Source organism: Chiloscyllium plagiosum, chromosome 9, assembly GCF_004010195.1.
Source record: "Chiloscyllium plagiosum isolate BGI_BamShark_2017 chromosome 9, ASM401019v2, whole genome shotgun sequence".
Classification (NCBI taxonomy): domain Eukaryota; kingdom Metazoa; phylum Chordata; class Chondrichthyes; order Orectolobiformes; family Hemiscylliidae; genus Chiloscyllium; species Chiloscyllium plagiosum.
This window is the reverse complement of record NC_057718.1, coordinates 52,468,608-52,490,468: the sequence shown is the minus strand read 5'-3', so window position 1 is coordinate 52,490,468 and position 21,861 is coordinate 52,468,608. Positions and strand designations below refer to the sequence as shown.

Genomic DNA, 21,861 nt, shown 5'->3' with positions numbered 1-21,861 from the left:
CTGCCACTATCTTTGAGTCCCACCAGTTTGAACGTTGGCAGTGTAGAATAGCTCTTCATCGTGTGTGTAGTGGGACATCTACAACTGGATCCATAAATAAATGCTCCTCAGGGCACATAGGTGTCACAGTTGATACTTCCTTCAGATAGAACAGCACGTTCTAACAACAATTGTTGTTTCAACATAAAGTCAAAGAGTTTACCTATCTTTAGCCACATCTTACATCCATCTCAACATTAATACTCCTTCCCCAGTGCCCATTGGTAGCTCAATATCTTGCTATTGTTCAATGTGGGGCCATCACATACAGGAAAGCCTTCAAATGCTTCAAACCATGCACTTTTATTCAACAGCAGCAAAAAAAAAGAAACAAATAAATAGAAGCTGTGTTTGCATCTCAGAACAGAAATGGACTGCTTGTCTTTCAAGCATCAACAGTTTTACGGTAAAACAATCATTGCACCCAGCTGTCATCTCCTGGTCTGCGCGTCATTTAAGGCTTTGCTGACTTGTAGTACCAAATTTGTTGCTTTATACAGAAGGTGACATTCCTTTTGCTGAATATCCTCACTTTCCTCCTAAGAAGACTGCTGCTGCTTTCTCAGTTCTTCAGTGTCCATCACATCGTCCTTTTGCATGCTGCAATGGTGCGGAGTGAGTACAGAAACCTTCCCCTCCCAGCCCTATATTGTCCAGAAAAGGTATCATTACACATAAGAGCATGTTGTATTGCAGTTGCGTTGGGATTGGTTAGCTCACTTGACTGGATGGTTTGTAAAATGGAGTGATGCCCGCCAGCATGGGTTCAATTTCTATACTGGGGGAGGTCACCATGGAGGTCCTATGTTCTCAATCTTGCCCCCCTACACCCTCCTGTCCCCTCTCACCTAACGTATGGTGACCATCAGGTTAAGCCACAATCATCTGCATTGAGAGAACAGTCCTCTGGGACTATGGTTCCTTTGCCTTTACACTTCCAGTTGAAGATGAAAGCAAATTAATTCTGTGTATCTGCAGCCTATGAGGTCTTGCATTAGCTTTGTGCGTAATGACCCATGGTGCTGCTTTCAAGGTCGCATGTCATTATTCATGCTCTACAGAGATGACTATCTTTAATCTGCAGTGACCAAAGAGTTAGTCAAGATTGTTTGTGACCAGGATTTATACCCCACGTAGTACGTCTCAGGCTCAGCCTGGTATTTTAGAATGCAAATCTTCTCCTGAATTTCGACATCCCTTTCCAGCTGCATTTGCTGGACAGCCAATCACTACTGATCTCTCACATGTTCTGACTCAAAACTGCAATTACGGCTGCAGCTCTCACCCTTACCCAATGAGTCTCTACTTTAGTCCTGTCAACCACTGTGATACACATGCCCCCTGTCAAGGCAATGTCTGTACCACAGCAGTGTCCATGGTTTTCATTCTGCTGGCCCCTAGGACTGACTTTGGCAGATACCCACTGACTGACTTGGATGGAGAGACTGCTGATTGACTGAACACTTGATTGGTGTCTGTGCAGCTCCCCGAATGAAGAGCCATGAAATCTCTGACTGTCTGTATTGAACCTGACTTTGACCCATTCCTTGGCCTGTAGTGAGACAGACTCCTTCACTCTAGGTTTGCTAAAACTGTTGCCTTAAATATCGTAACCTTTGCCTTTATGACTCAGACACTAACTCATATGTAACCAATATATTTCAACTTTATAGCATTATGGTCCCTCTAAGCGCTCAAGCAATCAATTGCTTGTATTCAAGCCCATAACTGAGAGCTGCTGACAACCATGAACAGGCTGCCTGGCATTGATTCTGTGCTCAACGGCAAGGCAAGATAGAAGAATTGTGAGCCTTTAAGGTGCAGCTGAGGGCGTAAAGTACAATACAAGGCAGGAATGCTGTGAGCATCACTGTGAGTGAACACTAGGAGAATGGGTGAGCAGCGGTGACATGCAACTTTATCTAAACCATGAGATGGATGCTCTTGTCTGTGTACAAAACCTTCTTACAGCAGCATTCCAAAAGAGGTGCTGGGGCATTTCGAAGTGACGTGTGGAAGGGTACTGTAAGTGGATCAGGGCGCGCCATGATTCAGTGAGGCTGGTATGTGTTGGGGGCCAATACCTGTAGATGGGGGAGTGCATGTGGTCACTGCGCATGGAATATGCCTTGAGATGTTTGTGCAGTTGTCCAACGTGGAATTCTGGTGGAGCAGCGACGAGCTGGATTTGAGAGCTAACAGCTCTGACTACTATGTTGTGAACTCTCACTGTTTACTTCCAGCAGATGGGTGAATGGGAAATTGCAGCTTAATTAATGATAAGGTGCTAAAGAGAGTGATAATGTGTGATAATTCATACAGACATGTCTCTTACCACTCGCTAGCGAGAGTCTGATCGCACCATCCAACACATGATTGCTAAATAGGATTTTGTGATTTCTCTGTCAGGAAGATGATTATTTCACCCAATTTCTCCAAGTTTCTTGCCATGGCACACACTATTCAGGGACTGGGAAACATCCACCCATATTGCCTTTACAACCCAGAAGGGAACTATTTGACCATTGTCAGACCCAAATACAACCATAAGACATAGGAACAGAAGATGCCCATCGAGTCTTCTTGCCATCAATGGGATCGTGGCGCTCTGCTCGCATCATTTTCCAACCGTTTCCACATAAACCTTAATTCCCAGATATTTTAAAAATCTACCTCACCCTATCTCAGTGTTTTCCTTCAGACACTTCTCTGTGGTTACAGTTACAATTTGATTGGTGGCATTTAGCTTTTGAGGTCCCTTTATGTATCCTTTCTTATGTACTCCATTAACTCCCTGTTTTCCTTGCAGCTTCCAGTAATCTGAGTGTTCGTGTCACACTTGGTAACAAAGGAAAACCTTTGGACTTTGATTTGTATCTCCATCCTTTGTACTTTCAGATCCGAGGAGGAGATCTTTGGGTTGGGATGGGGGGGGGCGTGGGATTGGAGTTCTCAGCCTTTTCTTTAAGCTTGGCTATTTGCTTTTCTTTCACCTTCCACTTTCTAACCCTTTCAAATTTATGAGTGTGACAGAAAAAGATTATCTTTTTATAGCTCATAGTCGTCAGTCATTTCTGCTGCCCATCTAGCAGTGGCATCCCCTTGGATTGTATCCACAGCATGGGTTCATATTGCAGAAGATAGTGAATTTTAATTTCATCTATCAGAATAATCACTGTACCAACTTTGTATACCATTTCAGGTCTTGATGCTTATAACCACTTGTCAGAGTCACTTAATTCTTTCAAATTCACTATAGATTTGCTAAGGCTGTTTCCTTAAATATTGTAACTGATATGCCTCAGGCACTAAATCATACGCAACCAATATAGTTCTACTTTAAAGCATTACGATCCCTATCAATTCCTTCTACAGTGAGGCATAAAGGGTAAACATCTCCACATCATTTCCTCAAGTTGAGACAGGGCATATACATAGTTAAACACTTCCCACCAGACTTTAGATATGCTGGACGACTTGAAACACATAAAAGTGGAAAAATCCCCAGGACTGATCAGTTGTACCCTAGAACTCTGTAGGTAGCTAGGAAAGTGATTGCTGGGCCCCTTGCTGAGTTAACTGGCTCAGTGGTTAACACTGCTGCCTCACAGTGCCAGGGACCCGGGTTCAATTCCCGCCTCGGGCAACTGTCTGTTTGGAGTTTGCACATTCTCCCCGTACCTGCGTGGGTTCCCTCCGGGTACTCCAGTTTCCTCCCACTCTCCAAAGATGTACAGGTTAGGTGAATTGGCCACGCTAAGTTGCCCGTAGCATTAGGTGTATTAGTCAGGAGGTGGATTTCTCTTTGGAGGGTCGGTGTGGACTTGTTGGGCCGTAGGGCCTGCTTCCACACTGTAGGTAATCTAATCTAATCAATAGTCACAGGTGAGGTAGTGGAAGACTAGAGGTTGGCTAACGTGGTGCCACTGTTTAAGAAAGGTGGTAAGGACAAGCCAGGGAATTTTAGACAAGTGAGCCTGATGTCAATAATGGGCAAGTTGTTGGAAGGAATCCTGAGGGACAGGATGTACATGTATTTGGAAAGGCAAGGACTGATTAGGGATAGTCAACATGATTTTTGTGCATGGGAAATCATGCCTCACAAACTTGATTTGAAGAAGTAACAAAGAGGATTGATGAGGACAGAGTGGTAGACACGATCTATATAGACTCCAGTAAATGTTTGATAAGGTTCCCCATGGGAGAGTGGTTAGCAAAGTTAGATCTCATGGATTACAGGGAGAACTAGCCATTTGGATACAGAACTGACTCAAAGGTAGAAGTCAAAGGGTGGGGGTAGAAGGTTGTTTTTACAGACTGGAGGCCTGTGATCAGTGGAGTGCCACAAGGATCAGTGCTGGGTCCAGTACTTTTCATCATTTATATAACTGATTTGGATGTGAGCTTAAGGGGGATAGTACGTTTGCAGATGACACCAAAATTGGAGGTGTAGTGGACAGTGAAGAAGGTGACCTCAGATAAAAACAGGATCTTGAACAGAGGAGCCAATGGGTGAAGAGTGGCAGATGGAATTTAATTTAGATAATTGCGAGGTGCTGCATTTTGTGAAGGCAAATCTTGGCAGGACTGATATACTTAATGGTAAGGTCATAGGGAGTGTTGCTGAACAAAGAGAGTGCAGGTTCATAGCTCCTTGAAAATAGAGTAGCAGATAGATACGATAGGGAAGATGGCATTCGGTATGCTTTCCTCTATTGGTCAGAGTACTGAGTGCAGGGGTTGGGAGGTCATGTTGTGGTTGTACAGGACATTGGTTAGGCCACTTTTTAATATTGCGTGCAATTCTAGTCTTCTTTGTGAAACGTGAAAGGGTTCAGAAAAGATTGACAAGGATGTTGCCAGGGTTGGAGGATTTGAGCAGTGGGGACAGGTTGAATGGGCGAGGGCTGTTTTCCCTGGAGCGTTGGAGGCTGAAGAGTGACTTTATAGAGGTTTCTAAAGTCATGAGGGGCATGGATAGGGTAAATAGTCAAGGTCGTTTCCCTGGGGTGGGGGAGTCCAGAACTAGAGGGCATAGGTTTAGGGTGAGAGAGGAAAGATATAAAAGTGACCTAAGGGACAATGTTTTCACACAGAGGGTGGTACGTGTATGAATGAGCTGCCAGAGGAAGTGATGGAGTCTGGTACAGTTGCAACATTGAAAAGCATTTGGATGGGTATTTGAATAGGAAGGGTTTGGAGGGATATGGGCCGGGTGTTGGCAGGTGGGACTAGATTGGGTTGGGTTACCTGGTCGGCATGGACGAGTTGGACCGAAGGGTCTGTTTCCGTGCTGTACATCTCTATGACTCTATGACTAGATTATAACTTGGATTCTCCTCTTCAGAGCCTGTATCAGTATCTGATGTCTTTTCTCAACTACAACATTTTCAGCTTAAATTCCCTCTCTTCATTTTCCATATGAAGTTCTCATTCTTGCTTTCTGTTGTTTTCATTCCTGTTGTTTTTAATTCCATCTCCTTTTTTTTGACTCTTAATTTTCTTCTACTTCAAAATCCCTCTCCACCTTTTTATTTAAATTTGATTTAATTTTTCATCATGCTCATGCTGCTTCAACCATGGCTGCATATCACATGGTCCCAACATTTCACTACCTGGAGTATCTGTTCCATTATATTTCCACTGGATACAAAAGCTGTGCTCATACTTCAATTATCTCTGTCTCTTTAGATTTTTTTTAATAGGCAAATCCAACTCCAATGTATGCGCCAATTCAAAGGACCTGTTTTATATCAGTTCACTTAAGACAGTAAGAGATATATCTGCCACCTGCAAATCCCCTTTACAATTTTCAGTGCCATTTCTCATTGTGGTACAGAACCTGGTGTTTTGTCATGTTTATCACTTACTAGTACCATACCCTAGTCCACATTTGTCTCTGTTTCAAAATAAAACCTGGCTAGAACCAGAGAATTGGATCTTCCTTATTCTTTTGTGGCCTTAACTAACCCCTCATCACCTTGGATGTGCAATCCTTCTGCACCTCCATTCCCCCATCAGGATTATCTGAAAGCAATCTGCCTCTTCCTTCAAAGAGTTTAAACTGTCTCTTCCTCCACCACCCTCCTTCACCTGGTTGAGCATTTTCTCATTTTCAAACATCTTCACCTTTCATGCATTTCATTTTCTCCCAATCAATGATGTGGCTATGTCTATGCTTGTCTGTTTGTGAGGTAAGTAGAGCATTCTTGTTCTAGTGCTCGTTGGCCCCTACCCGCAGCACTTTCTCTGACACATTGACGTGTCATTGTTGCTGTTTCCTGCCCTCATCCGGAATTGTAAAAAATAATTACATTTGCCTCCAATTTTCAACCTTCTCTCACCTTCATCTGGTTTGACTCTTCCCTCTCTTTCCTTTACATCTCTGTTTCTGTTTCTGGGTATAGGCTATCCCATAGTGATTTCCATTACACTTCCTCACAATCCTCTTTCTGCAGACTCTCACCAGGGTGTGCTTGACAGTTTAACATATGGTGAGATCCTCAAACATACCTAAATTGCACAACATTACATACTCAAAGTGTTGGACACTATTAACTCCTGATTGACTAGCAGTTCTGAGGTATGACTTCCAAATCCTGAGGGTTAGAAATTCCACCTCTAGTTTATTAATGACTTGACCATTGGCTGGTTACAGGCGAGCTGGTGTAGCCTGAGAAGAATCCCTCTCCCCATTAGTTTTTAACCTGAATGGGGACTGAGGTGGACAGTCCAACATTAAGCCCTGTGTTTGTATTCACCACTATTTTCCATCTGTTCCTGTTCTTGCTCATCGACAATTTCCTGGCAAAGTTGGAGTCTTAAGGATCTGAAAGGAAAAAGTTACAAGGGTTGGGATAGAGAAGGGATGAACAAATTATGCATGCTTACACCATCTGCAGCTTGTAAAGTGATTGTGAGATGTAGAACAAATGGAATGTAAGAAGAAATTTTATGTATGAGGTTACAGTCTCTACTTCCACCAGTTAGTTCCTGCTGCATCCAGTCATTAAAACTTGTTACGACAATGCAGCTTAGAAAGGAAACAATTTTTAACAATTTGAGAAGAGGATGGTATTTGTTTGAAAAGCAGCATGGAGAAGCAGCAAGAACTGTTAATTGTCGTCGTTCACTGACTTAGCTGATTAAATTCAACTCTGATTGACCAGGGCTTTGTCATGGAAATACAGGAGACAGCGACTGTATCCATAGCCCTGTCACTAGTGGAAAAAAAAGGGTTTGAACGTATTTTTTTTGCTTTAGGGGTGGCACAGTGGCTCAGTGGTTCACATTACAGCCCCACAACACCAGGGACCCAGATTCAATTCCTGCGTCAGGTGACTGTGCACATTCTTCCCGAGTCTGCGTGGGTTTCCTCCAGTCTCCGGTTTCCTCCCAGAATTCAGAAGATGTGCAGGTGAGGTGAATTGGCCATGCTAAATTGCCCATAGTGTTAGGTGTATTATTGAGAGGGAAATGGGTGGGTTACTCTTTGGAGGGTTGGTGTGGACTTGTTGGGCTGAAGGGCCTGTTTCTACACTGTAGGGAATCTAATAAAACAGTGTCCAGTGTGCAAATCAATGTGACTTCAAACACACACAAGTGTGTCCTGTGCATTAATTGTGACCCTGTTCATTTGCTACATATCAGGCAAACTTGTGGAAGGGCTTAATACTAACACATTTTTATCTTGAAAGTTGTCTAGCCAATCTCAAGTTTACCCTGAAAAGGGAAGTTGTCCTGACAATCTGAACAAACTAGTGAAGTTACATTACTATATTGCAGTAAATTTGTGAACTGCACTGACAGCTTGCTCTAACCACATCAAATATTCCGCTTACCACACAATCAACAATGAGTTGTAATGGTGGTGTGAAAGCAAACACATAGGTTATGTCACAACCACAGGCAGACTGTATTTGTTCAATTATCTGCAAAGTCTTATCCGAACACAATCAGCCAGTGCTTGCAGAATTTAGTACATGCAACTATACTTTTGGACAGCATTTACTGAACAACCCTAACTGTACCAAGAATTACACCAGAAAACAATTTAAGATCATCAGTTGGACTTGCAGTGTGACTGATTTGCACAAATTAGCAGCCCCATTTATTCACACATAGGACCTTGTTCATGGACACAAAGATAAAATGACAACTCATTGCACCTTTATCACTGAGTAAAGAGATTTGGAAACATCTAATCACCTGACCAATCAGAGCCAGTTTGCCTTGTTTGAATTTAATCAGTTAACAATGACAGTTAGCAAACAAAGTTCCTCCTGCTGTTCTGTTCCAATCATTGCCTCTGGTTTAGCACCAGTTTGTCCTGAAAGAGGAACAATCTGGTGATGTGGCAGTCTTGATGGAATAACAGGCAGCATGTACAAGCTGTTAGATGCAAATGTGAGGCTAGCTGCAGTCCCTGTAAATATTTCACCTCCACACCAACACCTCCACCAAGAAATTCAACATGGTGTCAGGAGAACTTTGGACCACACTCCTTCCCTGTATCCTAATTCACCCTCTTTATTTCTCAGAATGGCACCTGCTCCAACCAAAGTGTATCTTCCTGTCTTGATCCCCAACCTCAGGGAATGTTCAATATTGCCCCTCTGTATGCCCAGGCAAGTCCTAAAGTGTCCATATTGGTGAAAATAAAGGTTCCTTCATTTACATATTGGAGCAAATTCTCTTGCAGAAAGAGAAGAAGAATGAATAATTATTTTCTGTCCATTACACAATGCTTGTTCCTCTATTAAACATAGGCAAGTGAGAATCGTCTAAAAACAACACATTGCAATCATCTTAGTTGAGAAAATATGCTGTAATTCTCAAAATCCAGATAAGTAGCTGAAAAGAAGATTTTTTATTCCTGTTAGAATGTGTTTCTTAAATCTTAAAATTAATTTATGTTCTAAATATAAGTTCTATTTAACTTTATAATGCATCAACAGCAATGTAAACATCTATAATTGCCAAATAATGTTTTTTTCTCAATTTTAAAAAATAATCTATGAAGTTTTATTAATTGCAAGGTCATTAAGTGAATCATTGAATGAATTATTCTGATGCAGTGATTGTGGCTTGGCTTGAATCTTGATAAGTAACAAATATTTCTCTTGTTGGTAATTAAGTTTGAGAGGTATACATCAGATACAGATTATGTGCACTGTACATAGATTTTAACACTAAAAACCAGAAAATTCTAACATTTGGTACCCAACACCTCCTGAAGCATTTCAACATGGACAACACAATGGAAGCTGTGCAACTGAAAATGTACTGAATGATTGAGTGTGTCAGAAAGAACACCAGGTTAATAAGAGAGTTTAAGTTGTTAAGACACAACTATTCAAATGTTCTCTCAATTCAAAATTAATTTTAAATATAAGATGTAAGGGCTGAAAAAGTAAGCAGTTGCATGTGAACTGTGACACTAGATTTCAGTCGGATATTTTTCCACCTTCATGATATCTGTTTATTGTTTATAATTTAAATGCTTCCCTTTTTCTTTTGCACCAAATGTAATTTAATTTGTGACAAATCCACTGTGAAAGAATGAGTTGCTGAATCTATGTTTGCCATTATTCACCCAGTGTCTTACAATTGGCATATAACTTAAAATGCTTCATCAGTTATGTCCAAAATAATGTAATCTAAAGAGCATTTTGTTAACTTCTAACAAATAAGTTTCCTTTTTAACATAAAATAATGAATAGATTTGAAATTTAATCAAGGTTAAAATTTTGTATGTGAGAGTAAAAATAGTTCAATTTAATTTTGTTAGTCATAATATTGCATGTGCTTAATAATTGCAATAACAATTATGATGAGAGTATTACTGACAGTTTTGCATTAGTGCAAAGTACATATTTCAATAAGATTTTGTTATTGAAACTGTACTGCTCAGGCAAAAAACAAATTCTAATACTTTTTCAATAACGTGTGCTGTAATAGGGGTTGGTAGTTGTATGAAAACTTGGAATATGAAGGAGGCAGTAAATGCTAAATTATTGATTTTGATTTTGAATAAAATATAGTTTTGCACAATGCCTTTCTCTGACTTTTTGACATGACATTTTGCAAATGCACTATTTGTAATTTCTGTGCATTGGAGAATAATTTTTAAAAGCTTAGAATGCATAATTTTATAATCCCTTCAGCTAAGTTTACAAAGATTGATTAAGAATTAATTCAAATGGGAAAAAACTAGAATGATAACCTTATGCCTACCATACCAGCTAGTCCCATTTCCATCATGTATTTAAAAAAAAAATATTTACGGACTTAAACCCATAGAGGAGTCTGTGTTAATGAAGAATCATAATTTAACAACTCACATGGAATCAGAAATTACTTTCCCTTCATAAATTCAAACTCTTCACATGATGCCACAATTTGAAGAGCACTGCTTCCCTGGCACTTGTTCGCCATGAATGTTGGTGATGGAACACTTGCATGTTGTGTTTTAATGCCTTGCATGACAAGATCATGCAGAGGCAGATTCCAGTCTGCATGCCGCTTAATGAGTCTTTTTCCTTTTTCTCCTTTCCTGTCTGTGCACACAGAAGACAACTATGTTGAAGGTGGGTGCTTCACATAATTTATTTTCTTAAGTTACTTTCATATGTGTTGATAATGAGTAACATTGTAATATAGAAGCACTTTTTCACATGGTTTTAGTTAATTTTATGCAACAACTGCTTACTTATTAAGGTGTAATGAATTTGGACGTTATGAAACTAGTTATGTCAGAAAATTGAACAGGACATTTTAAAAATGCAAAACATTTAACATAAGTCATATGTATTGTATGTATGATGTGAATCATAATTGACTGTGGTAATACTTCATGTTATGAAAGATTTGTAAACTGCATTTGCTTAGGTACGCACAAGAAAAATATTTGCATGTAATAATTTGCTTTTTTGTTTGCCCGTATAGTTTTTCTACAAAATTAACATGCAATGGTTTGTCCAAACATATAACCAACAGTTTAAATGTCAGTCCAGAGAGTAAGCAAACATTATTTCCAGACAAATATGTGTAGAAAGCTTTCCCATCATTTGAAAACCAGCATAATCTTTTCTAGTAGAGCATATTTTATACCACCTCTGATTTCTTTAGCTCCTTGTAACTGGATCTACACCTAAAACTCATTCTGCATGGATAGCTTTTTGTCTGCCAAATTATGAATTGAATACAAGATTAAGTAAAGCAAACTGGAGCTGGTAAAAATCCCATGAAGACAGTTTATTCATTATCATGTTAGCAAAGTCTTGTGCAAATGTGATGGAAACCTAAATTGCCTGTGAGGAAAACTAAAGCCACATTTGTTCTCAGATCAAGTCCACTAACATTCAGATAATGGAGGGGGGTTTCTGTCGGGATTTCACCAACTCCTGTAAATTTCTGCCAGTGTTTAATGGTGAAGATCCAAGAAATCATGAGAAATAATCATTATATTTAATCTGTTTAAGAGATAATGTAAATTACTGTTTTAATCACTTGTCAGTTGTACCATCTCATTCATGAAAAATAAAGATCATGTCACATTTGTTTAGTACTTGCATTATCTTCCAGTGGATCAAAATAGCCAAGATATAAAAGATCAGAAGTGAAGTGTCAAAATATTTGTGATAAATGCTTTATTATAAAGTAATCTGATCATGCTTTATGGAACAATATTGAACTAAATATGCATTTGTGATAAAATGACTAACTACACCCTAATAACTTTGAATATTTGTTTTGTATTAATATTAACATGATTCTCTTTCCAGATATAACATGTCATTACAGTTAACAATTTGTTTTTATACTGTTTTTAACATAATGACATTTGATACAATAATAATTTGATATGATGTAATAAAACATTTAAAGGCACATCACATAAGTGTACTACAGCAACATTTGACAATGAACCAAATGAAGGCAGATGGCAAAAACTTGGTCAAATAAGCTGAAAATGTGTTGCTGGAAAAGTGCAGATGGAGAGAGAGATCAATGTACAGAGATTAGTCAGGGGTCTGGTCACTCATCATTTGGAGCTGACTAGCTAAGCAGCTCAAGCTATTGGTCATGATCGGTTATAGAGTCATAGAGATGTACAGCACAGAAACAGACTCTTTGGTCCAACTTGTCCATTCCGACCAGATATCCATCTCCAGGTCTCCAGCATCTGCAGTCCTCACTTTCTCCACTTGGTCAAATAAGTTAAGTCTTGAGAAATGTCTAAAGGAGATAAGATATGCAGAGAGACAGATTTAGGGATGGATTCAAGAGCTTATTTTATGGGCAGCTAAAGGCATGACCAACAATGCTGGAGCTGAAATTAGGGATATTCAAGATGCCAGAACTAGTCTGGTACACCCAAATTAGTGGAGCTTTTAATGTTGGAAGCAATAACAGAAATAAGGAGGGCAAGACCGTAGAGGGCAAGATCATAGACCATGGAGACGAGATCAGACATTGAAAAGTTAAGACATTTCTTCAGTCTGAGCTGGGGTAAATCAGAAAATACAGGGGAGAAAGCTGAATGAAACTTGGTGTGACTAAGGATATAACAGCAGAGTTTTGACTGGGCTCAATTTTGTGGAGAAAAGGATGTGGTAATGTTGACAGGAAGGCATGTCCAGAGGTAACTCAAGCATAGTTTTTGTCAACAGATGAGCTAATGTGGTGTAGGGTCAGGTGCTGATACAGACAAAGAAATTGGTGTTCTTACTGATGGAATGGATATGCCATCAGAAACTCATTTTGCTTTCAAGTATAAGGCTCTGGTTGCAACCAGTCTGGCTAAATCTTCGACAGTTGCCAGGGAGAGCAATGGAGTAAACAGGTATGGAGCAAAGTTTGCAGAAGGGACTGAAGACACCATTTTCACCATTCCGAGTATTTAATTGAAGGAATTTACTGTCCATCCTGGACTGTATATTGAAAAAGCACTGTGATAATCTAGTGACAGGGGAGGAGACAAAAGAGATGACGTCAGTATGAAGCTGAGTGCTATCAGTAAGGCATTCCAACATTAGCATAATGAACTGAATATTTTTAGGCCCTGAACACCTTGGTTAGGTTGAGAAACCTGGGGGAATAGTGTGAGATGCTGATAGAGGCATTTCTTGGTGTCATCAGGCCTTACTTTCTAATGTTGCCCCAGATGCTGAGATTAAGTTCTTGCTAGTCTGCGACTGGAAGTCTATAACTGGGGATTTTTCTCGTTATCACCTTCATTGCAATCTAATCTCATTTCATGGGTATGCAAGGACACATCCTCCAGCCCATCATAAGATACTGAGAACTGGTGACATGAAAGTCAGATTGGGTACCTGGTGACTCCAAGTCTTTGCTTCCTCCTGCGGACTTCCATCTTGGATACTGAGCACCAACATCACTTGCAGCCCACCTCCACGGACATTGGCATCCAACATGTACCAGTCTCTCGGCATCATCATGCCACACATCTGATCTATTCACAATATACTTCTGCAATTAAATAATTGGGTGCACAGACACCTCTCATTGCAATTTTGTTGCAAGGGCACTTTGTGACCATGGTTCGGACACCAGGTGGCATCTCAGGGCTGCTGGCTCGCTGTCTTATCATTCAATCGCTTCATGCATATCTGGATGCTCATATTGCCTTGCAATTCATTTTAGTGCTTTGCTCTCTCAGCTGCATCTTAAAGGCTCACTGTACATCTGCCTTGCTTGTAATTTAGCATGCACACAAAGCAAATGCCACAGTCTTATGTCAATCTCACATCTGCAGTAAGTGCCAGCAGTGTACATGCTGAAAGCACTGCATCAACTGAATTTATGTGCCTCAAAGCCTAAGGGGAGTAGCCCTCAATCAAGTCCATGGAGTTATCCTTTAGGCAGGCATTCTCAACTTACAGCAAGCCAAGGTCAATCGCTGATATTAGTTCAGGGGCTTGAGCACAGTTAATCAGGGCGGACAGAATCTCTGCCTCTGACTGAGCCATGGTCAGCTCAGTGGGTCCAATGCAACCAGTCCATGGAGTCATGGGAAGAGGGGGGAGAGAGAGATCAATGTACAGAGATTAGTCAGGGGTCTGGTCACTCATCATTTGGAGCTGACTAGCTAAGCAGCTCAAGCAATTGGTCATGATTGATTATAGAATCATAGAGATGTACAGCACAGAAACAGACTCTTTGGTCCAACTTGTCCATTCCAACCAGATATCCCAACCCAATCTAGTCTCACCTGCCAGCACCTGGCCCATATCCCTCCAAACCCTTCCTATTCATATACCCATCCAGATCCCTTTTAAATGTTGCAATTGTACCAGGCTCTACCACTTCCTCTGGCTGCTCATTCCACACATGCACCACCCTCTGCGTGAAAAAGTTGCCCCTTAGGTCTCTTTTATATTTTTCCCCTCTCACCCACCCTATATCCGCTAGTTTTGGACTCCCCCACCCTAGGGAAAAGACCTTGTCTATTTACCCTATCCATGCCCCTCATAATTTTATAAACCTCGATAAGGTCACCCCTCAACCTCTGACGGTCCAGGGAAAACAGCTCTAGCCTATTCAATCTCTCCCCACAGCTCAAATCCTCCAATCCTGGCAACATCCTTGTAAATCTTTTCTCAATCCTTTAAAGTTTCACAACATCCTTCTGATAGGAAGGATACCAGATTTGGGCACAATATTCCAAAAGTGGCCGAACCAATGTCCTGCACAACTGCAACATGACCTCCCAACTCCTGTACTCAATACTCTGATCAATAAAGGAAAGCACACCAAATGCCTTCTTCACTATCCTATCTACCTGCATTTTGGGAAAGCAAATCTTAGCAGGACTGATACACTTCAGGAAGGGGATGTTTATATTTGGTGTTCTCTGGAGAGATGGAGCCTGTTATGGGATTGTTGATATTGCCTACCATCATGCTATAAGTAATATGTGCACATCAGCGATGAAAGTGACTTTGACAACACCAAGTGTGGAGGGGGGTAAGTGCTTTGCTCTGTGAGGGAGGGGGTTTCAATTTTGAGAAATATGAGACCCCTCAAGGATAAACAGAATTACTCAGACGTGCATCGACAGCACCAGAAACACACCAGTGACTCATCCGTGCTTTGTGAACCTTAGGCTTGAGCCTTTTGTGTGCAGTCCAGTTTCTCGTCCCAAGAATATCCTGATGATATCTGGCAAGATACAAAATGAATCCCATTAATTCCAATGAGGCAGTAGGTATGTTTGTCTATCTGGTATAGATGGAGTCTAATTGTAGAAGTAGCAATTACCTGTGATTTACCCAGTGCCAGTATAATGTGCAAGAGTTGCTCATTTCACACCTTAGACCCTGGAACATTGCGTAGCGTTAAGGATGTGCCGGCTCTGAATCTTCATTGTTGTACTTGTGGTTAGACAGAGACTTGAACACATAGCTGATGGTAGAAAGTGAACATATATTTACAAAACGTGAATCCTATTTACAGGGATGTCTCACTGATACCACCTCTGTGCCCTCCCATTATAGCTCAAAGCATTTCTATGTTCCTCAGCTGGAGTGGAGGGAACCTCTCCTAAACTGGAGCCCGTTGGCCTTGGACGTCAGTTAAGCCCAGGGATGTTTTTGTCTAGATGGACCAGACATGCTGAGTGTGTCCTGCAAATAATCAGGTGTTTCTTCTTGGCTTGAATTCCCACAAAACTGAGAATGGCAGGTAGGGTAGAGGAGGAATGCTGAGTCACAAGGTGGTTTACAAAGTGGCTTTCTTGACTGTGACCACCATGGTTATGCTGCTCATGCCTACAGGAGGCAAAAGAGAGGAAACACCCTGGTGCAAGTTTGAGATGCAAGAAAACAGGCTTGGCCTCACAGAGAGAACCTTCTGTGAAAGTGGATGAAAATTATACTTAAGCATGATATGGAAAGTTTCAGCCTTAATTTAGTTGATGACAATGAGGGCAGAACATAAGGAAGCAAGGACAGATCCTTGAGGGTCATCAGAGGAGAAGGAAGAGATGTCGATTGTGGTTGATATGCTGGTAGTGATTAGGTAATTAAGAGTAGAACTATACTTGAGTAATTCCACAGTGGTGGAACAGACTGTTCTGGTCAGTCATACTAAAGACTACTGGCAGGGTAAGAAGAACAAGCAGAAATACCTTTTTGACCTTTCTCACAGTGACAGAGGATGTCATTTATAACTTGGATGGGAGCTGTTTCAGTCCCATGACAGGGACAGAAGCCTGATCTTAGGGATTCAAACATGGAGCTCTGGGAATATGGGCATGACTTTCACAGAAACTAACATATTCAAGATCTTGAGAGAGGGAAAGGAGGTTGGACATTGGGTAATAATTTGGAAGAGTGGTGTGACCAAGGATGTTTTTGAGGAGATGTTTGGTGATGGCACCAGGAGAAAGAGACAGTTTCTGAAGTGAACAAGGAAACATGAACAGTAACAAATTACAGCTTTGTCCGATGCTGTCACCACCATTTTTCAGAAAATTCCTTCCCTGACCCATAGTTTATCAGAACACTGAGAAAAAACTGACAAGCATGTTCAACAAGAACATAGAGATGAAACATTTAATCTTTAAATTAACCTCTTTGTCGAGAAATAGGATGGATTTTCATCTTCAGGGTGGATAGCTTGCTTTAGGAAAATAACCCCTTGGTCCACCAGCCTCAGGAGAAGGGTAGGGGGATTGCTGTGGGACTTGGTCCAAGTTATATTGAAAATACAATGCATTCTAATCCTCACCCCTCGCACCCTTGCTCGCCACAACCCTCATGTGATCCATGCCATATGTTTCCCTGCATCATCCAATATCCATGGCACCTCATCCTGTCCTTGCCAAGCTATAGCAAATCCATGCCTATTTACCCACTGTACAGAATCAGTGGAAATATAGTGACAATAGGATGTGTTAAGTAATGAGTTTTAAAAATCATAACTTTCCACATCCTTAAAGCAAAGCCTGAGCTGTCAAATAGTCTTTTCCCTGGGGTTCACGCACTTCAAACCTCTGTTGAAAATTTGAGCTCTTCGTGAAATCTGGTTGGCATTTTCACCCCTCTGAGTTGTCTTCCCACTCCATTAACATCTAGCCCCATGCAATCTGTACAAACACAAATTTGTACACTTGAGTGAATGATGCCTAAATTTGACTCACCAAACCATTGTATGATCGTGCATTCTACTACCCTGCCATTAGAACCTACAGAAGATAACGAATAACTGAACTCTTTGTTATCAAAGAGGTCAGACAAGAGTCAAGAAATAAAAAAAATCAATTAATTTATTATAGTTAGCAGCACTTGAACATTGAAAATACAAATAATTAATAACTTTGATAATTGACAAAAATAAATTTGAGGGAATGCACAGACAATTCAATTGTATCATGATTATTCCTTGTTGACTATAGATTTACCTCTGAGATTGACATAAATTGATGAGGTTAATTGAGAATAGACTACTAAATAGTTTACAATTTAATGGCCAGTTCTGGAAAATTGAGATCAGCATTGGTTGCTGGCAGACATAACATGACATTTATGCCAATTTGTGCTCCACCTTCATGGCAGGATCTTTATGTTTACAATACAATACAGTAATATTATCAGTTCCAGAAAGTCTTAAGTCTCCAAATTACAGGAGAATTTAAAAAAAGACTTGAAGCAACATAAGGTTCCAATTAAAGATAAGCATCACAGTTCTGTGCAATACTGAAATGTCCACAGTTTTGTTGTAAAAGAATGCCTCTCATTAAATGCAGAAGCACAATAAACAGTTTGACTTAAAGGGCTGAGATTTATGCACACCTTGCAGCTGGTTTGAGAGTGAAATGTGAGATAGATCCAGTGGGTGGCCTTTTTGCCTCCTATCCATCTGCTCTGACTTGTGTGAAAGTTTACGGGAAGATGAGCCAAAGTGATCTAATCTGTCACAAACTGTGTCAGTGACAGCCTTAATTCTCTTGAGGGGGATTGAGATATCCCACACAAATCCCATTGGATCATTTGGAAGTGGCCAGTTGCATAACATTCCAGCTAATGTTATAACAAGGATTGAGATCCCAGACTGAAATCTGGCTTCATAGATCATGTTTTGTATTGATTTTACTATGGTGGTCTCTCATGGAAACAAAAGTATATAATGCTGCAGATTTCTTTTAACCAGAAATCAGAAGTTGATCTCACAAAAGAAATGACAGTAAACAAGAACAAAATAACTATTTACTTATAACACAATTTGCATGATTTTAAACATTCGAGAACAGAACCCTATCTAGCTCAATGCTAAAGGTTTATAGCACTCGCTTCCACAGAGAGAGAGTTCTTTTTTCTTTTAATTCCTGGTCTTGAGAGCTTGATAGATTTTTTCTTGATTCTTCATTCAATTGAGCTTCAAATTTCTTAACTTCAAATCACCCTTTGAGTCTGCAATTTTCAAACTGAACCATCACACAGAGGTGAGCTGTTCCTGAACTATTATGAACCGACTCCTTTCTTCAAAACAAATTTATTACATTTGTCAATAGTCAGGTCATCTGTGAACTGACACCAACATTTTTCTAAGCAAAAACAAATTAATTCTTGATGCTTCTAAAGCAAGGTAATGCCTTTCAATGTTTGCACTCCCTAATCCTACAACTCTTGACAGTACAAACAAGCTGACATTATCACTTTAGGAGGATCCCAGCATGATTCTCTTTGATACATACTGTTGTTTTTATTCATTCATGGGATGAGGGTGTCACTGGCAAGGCAGCATTTATTGCCCATCCCTAATTGCCCAGGGAGCAGTTAAGAGTCAGCCAAATTGATGTATATCTCATGTAGGTCAGACCAGGTTAGGATGGCAGTTTCCTTCCTTAAAGAACATTCGTGAACCAGATGGGTTTTTCCCAAAAATGGATTCATGGGCATCATTAGATTCTTAATTCCACATATTTATTGAATTCAAGTCCTGCAATCTGCCAGAATGTCACCTGGGTCTGAATTAACAGTCCAGCAATAATACCACTAGGCCATCACCTCCCCATAAAAAATCATGGCTTCAAAAAGACTGGCACCTTAATTATTTATCTCCCTTGTAGACCAAAATCCACATGCCATGAGTTCAAAACCCAAACTCAAAATTAATTACATTTATGTATATAAATTACATGCTCTATTTCACAATTTAAAACAAGTGCATCTGTCCTAACTTGATGGCCCCCAAGACAAGATGGTTGCCAACTTCATGTCACAGGGCCCACTCCATCAGCTGGTAGTTCTGTGAAGATGTCCCAGGGCATCCTCAGTCTGCAATGGCAATGTTCTTTGCTCATCAGGAGGAAATAGCATTGATCACAATAGACTCTGAGCTTCCTGTGCCTGCTCTGCATCCTGAGGGTATTTTCACTTCTGAGTCCATCATGTAGAGGCTGGAGTCACTGGAGGTTACTGCTGGTTCTAGTCTTGTGGGCACATTTGTTCCTCCTCACTTTCTCTGCACAATTGTTGCACACAGCCACAGTAACACTAATCGTTTCTGAATATAAATCTGTTCCAACCAACTTGTGGGTGGAATATCAGAAACAGAGGATGTCCTTATTAATATGAGCAGTATTCACATCATACATAAATAAGATTTTATCATGATCCTCGATACAGTGAGAGATGGACGACTCTGACAAGGAGGGCATGTATATGGAACTTTTACATATCGGGCTTTATTCTGATGTATGCAGCACAAATCACATTGTATAAATCCAATAGGAGATTGTAAATGCTGCATGATTACTGATGTCTTGTCCTCCCACCCCTCACATTGTACAAGAAAGACAGCATTGCATATCAGAGTGTGTCAGTGAGTGCTTGGAAAGGAAACCAGCTTCAAGCCCACACACATTGAGACCAGGGATTGCCTTTGTTATTTCTGGCCATAGTGAACAACTTTAAGACCACCTGTGATTATTTCTGATTCACAGAGATGACAATAATGACCAGTGATGTGGTCAAGATGGATTGTGGACAGGATTTGTGTCTCTTTTAGTCGATCACTGCATGCATTTCACACGTAGCATGCTATGAGTATAAATGTCTTTAACCTGCACTGTATAAGTGCCTGATTAATACGCTTACCACTTGAAGAGGCTCACGTTACTCACAAATGGAGTCCATGTGTTAAGACAGGAAAAAGTACAAGCTCTGCCCACTCCCTGTGTGGTGGCCACCATTTTGTATTTGTAATTTGGATGAGGATGGAAGTTCATGCTTCACAGATTGAGTCAAAGGCTCAGCTTGGTAATCTAGGTAAGCCACAAACTTTCACATTTACTTTCTTATAATCCCAGTTGATTCCATCAGTCCTAAGCATCTCCAAATTCCCATTCTCTGCTCTGTTCAAGTCTTCAACTTCCAATATCACCTCCTGACCTCTAGACCTATAACTTAACTGTAATAATGTACAATGCCCCCAGAGTGCTGGTGATCATTGTTAACCTACTCTCACTGTAACACAGACACTTCAATGCATTAGCAGCTGCCATGCTTATACATTGAGTTTCCCTGTGCCAAATTATTATTACCTTTGTATCCCAGCATGCTGACTGTAAACCCCACAACTTCGTTACTCAGTGGTGGCCCTTGCTAACCTCCTTGACGTTCAGGAAGCACACCCACCATGGCCAACCACCATGGAAGAAGTGAGGACAGCAGAAGCTGGAGAGTCAGAGTCAAAAAGTGTGGCACTGAAAAAGCACAGTAGGTCAGGCAGCATCTGAGGAGCAGAAAAGTTGATGTTTTGGGCATAAGCCTTTCATCAGGAACCACTGCTTGACCAGCCTGAAAGGAGTGATGACTGACCAGACCCTTTCCTGATTTATGTGCAATTCCCCAACTGGTTTCCTGCTAAATCTCTGACTATCTGCACTGGATCTGCAGTTCTAACTGTGACCCACTCTCCAGAATGTAATGATACAGAACAATTGATCTTGACTACTCCATGCAGCTGACTGACTGTGTCCAAGCCCCTGAGCTAAGATCAGATACCACCTTTCACTGGTTGTGGTGGGAACACCGGATTTCCTTGACTCAGAGCTCCTCCCTTACACTTTGAGACATGGCCATTTCTGAAGTTGTCTGAAGAGTAGCCAAACGTGAAGCCCAGTGGAGCAAACAACGAGCTGCAGTTACCAGGTACCTGCTACGACTTTCATGTCAGGCATTGTTGCCGTCTAGTTTTCTAAGCTCCATGGGAGATTAGTAAACTGCATATAAATCAGGTACAAATAGGTCATATGGAATGTTAAGGCTTCCAAATAGGTCTGTGAATATTCACCTGCAAGATGCTCATCTCGCCATTCAGGTCTTGCATGGAGATTGGATTATTTTCCCTTGGCGTTGAGAATCTCATTTCTACTGATCTTGCCATATTTTCCCAATTGATTTACCATTGCCATCTTCATTCAGGGCTGTCAATATTCAGCCCGAGGATTCTGTGCATCTCGCTAAACTTAAAGTCGGAACTATTTGCATCTCAGAGACAGTGAGGACTGCAGATGCTGGAGATCAGAGCTGAAAATGTGTTGCTGGAAAAGTGCAGCAGGTCAGGCAGCATCCAAGGAGCAGAAGAATCGACATTTCGGGCATGAGCCCTTCTTCAGGAATGAGGAGAGTGTGCCAAGCAGGCTAAGATAAAAGGTAGGGAGGAGGGAGTTGGGGGAGGGGCGTTGGAAATGCGATAGGTGGAAGGAGGTTAAGGTGAGGGTGATAGGCCAGAGTGGGGGTGGGGGCAGAGAGGTCAGGAAGAAGATTGCAGGTTAGGGAGGTGGTGCAG

At 40.9% G+C, this 21,861-nt stretch overlaps 1 protein-coding gene across 22 annotated transcripts in view; it reads left to right on the top strand.

Annotated features, from left to right (window-relative positions):
• The window catches only part of nrxn1a (neurexin 1a), a 1,882,581-nt gene that overhangs the window by 197,336 nt on the left and 1,663,384 nt on the right, over nt 1-21,861 (top strand). For 15 of the 22 annotated variants that reach the window (XM_043695910.1, XM_043695909.1, XM_043695912.1 and 12 more), the window contains one exon: nt 10,611-10,628. The exons of the other annotated variants lie outside the window; for them this stretch is intronic. In XM_043695910.1, coding sequence (XP_043551845.1) covers nt 10,611-10,628 — 18 coding nt within the window. The remainder of the gene's footprint in view (nt 1-10,610; nt 10,629-21,861) is intronic. 22 annotated transcript variants of the gene reach the window in all.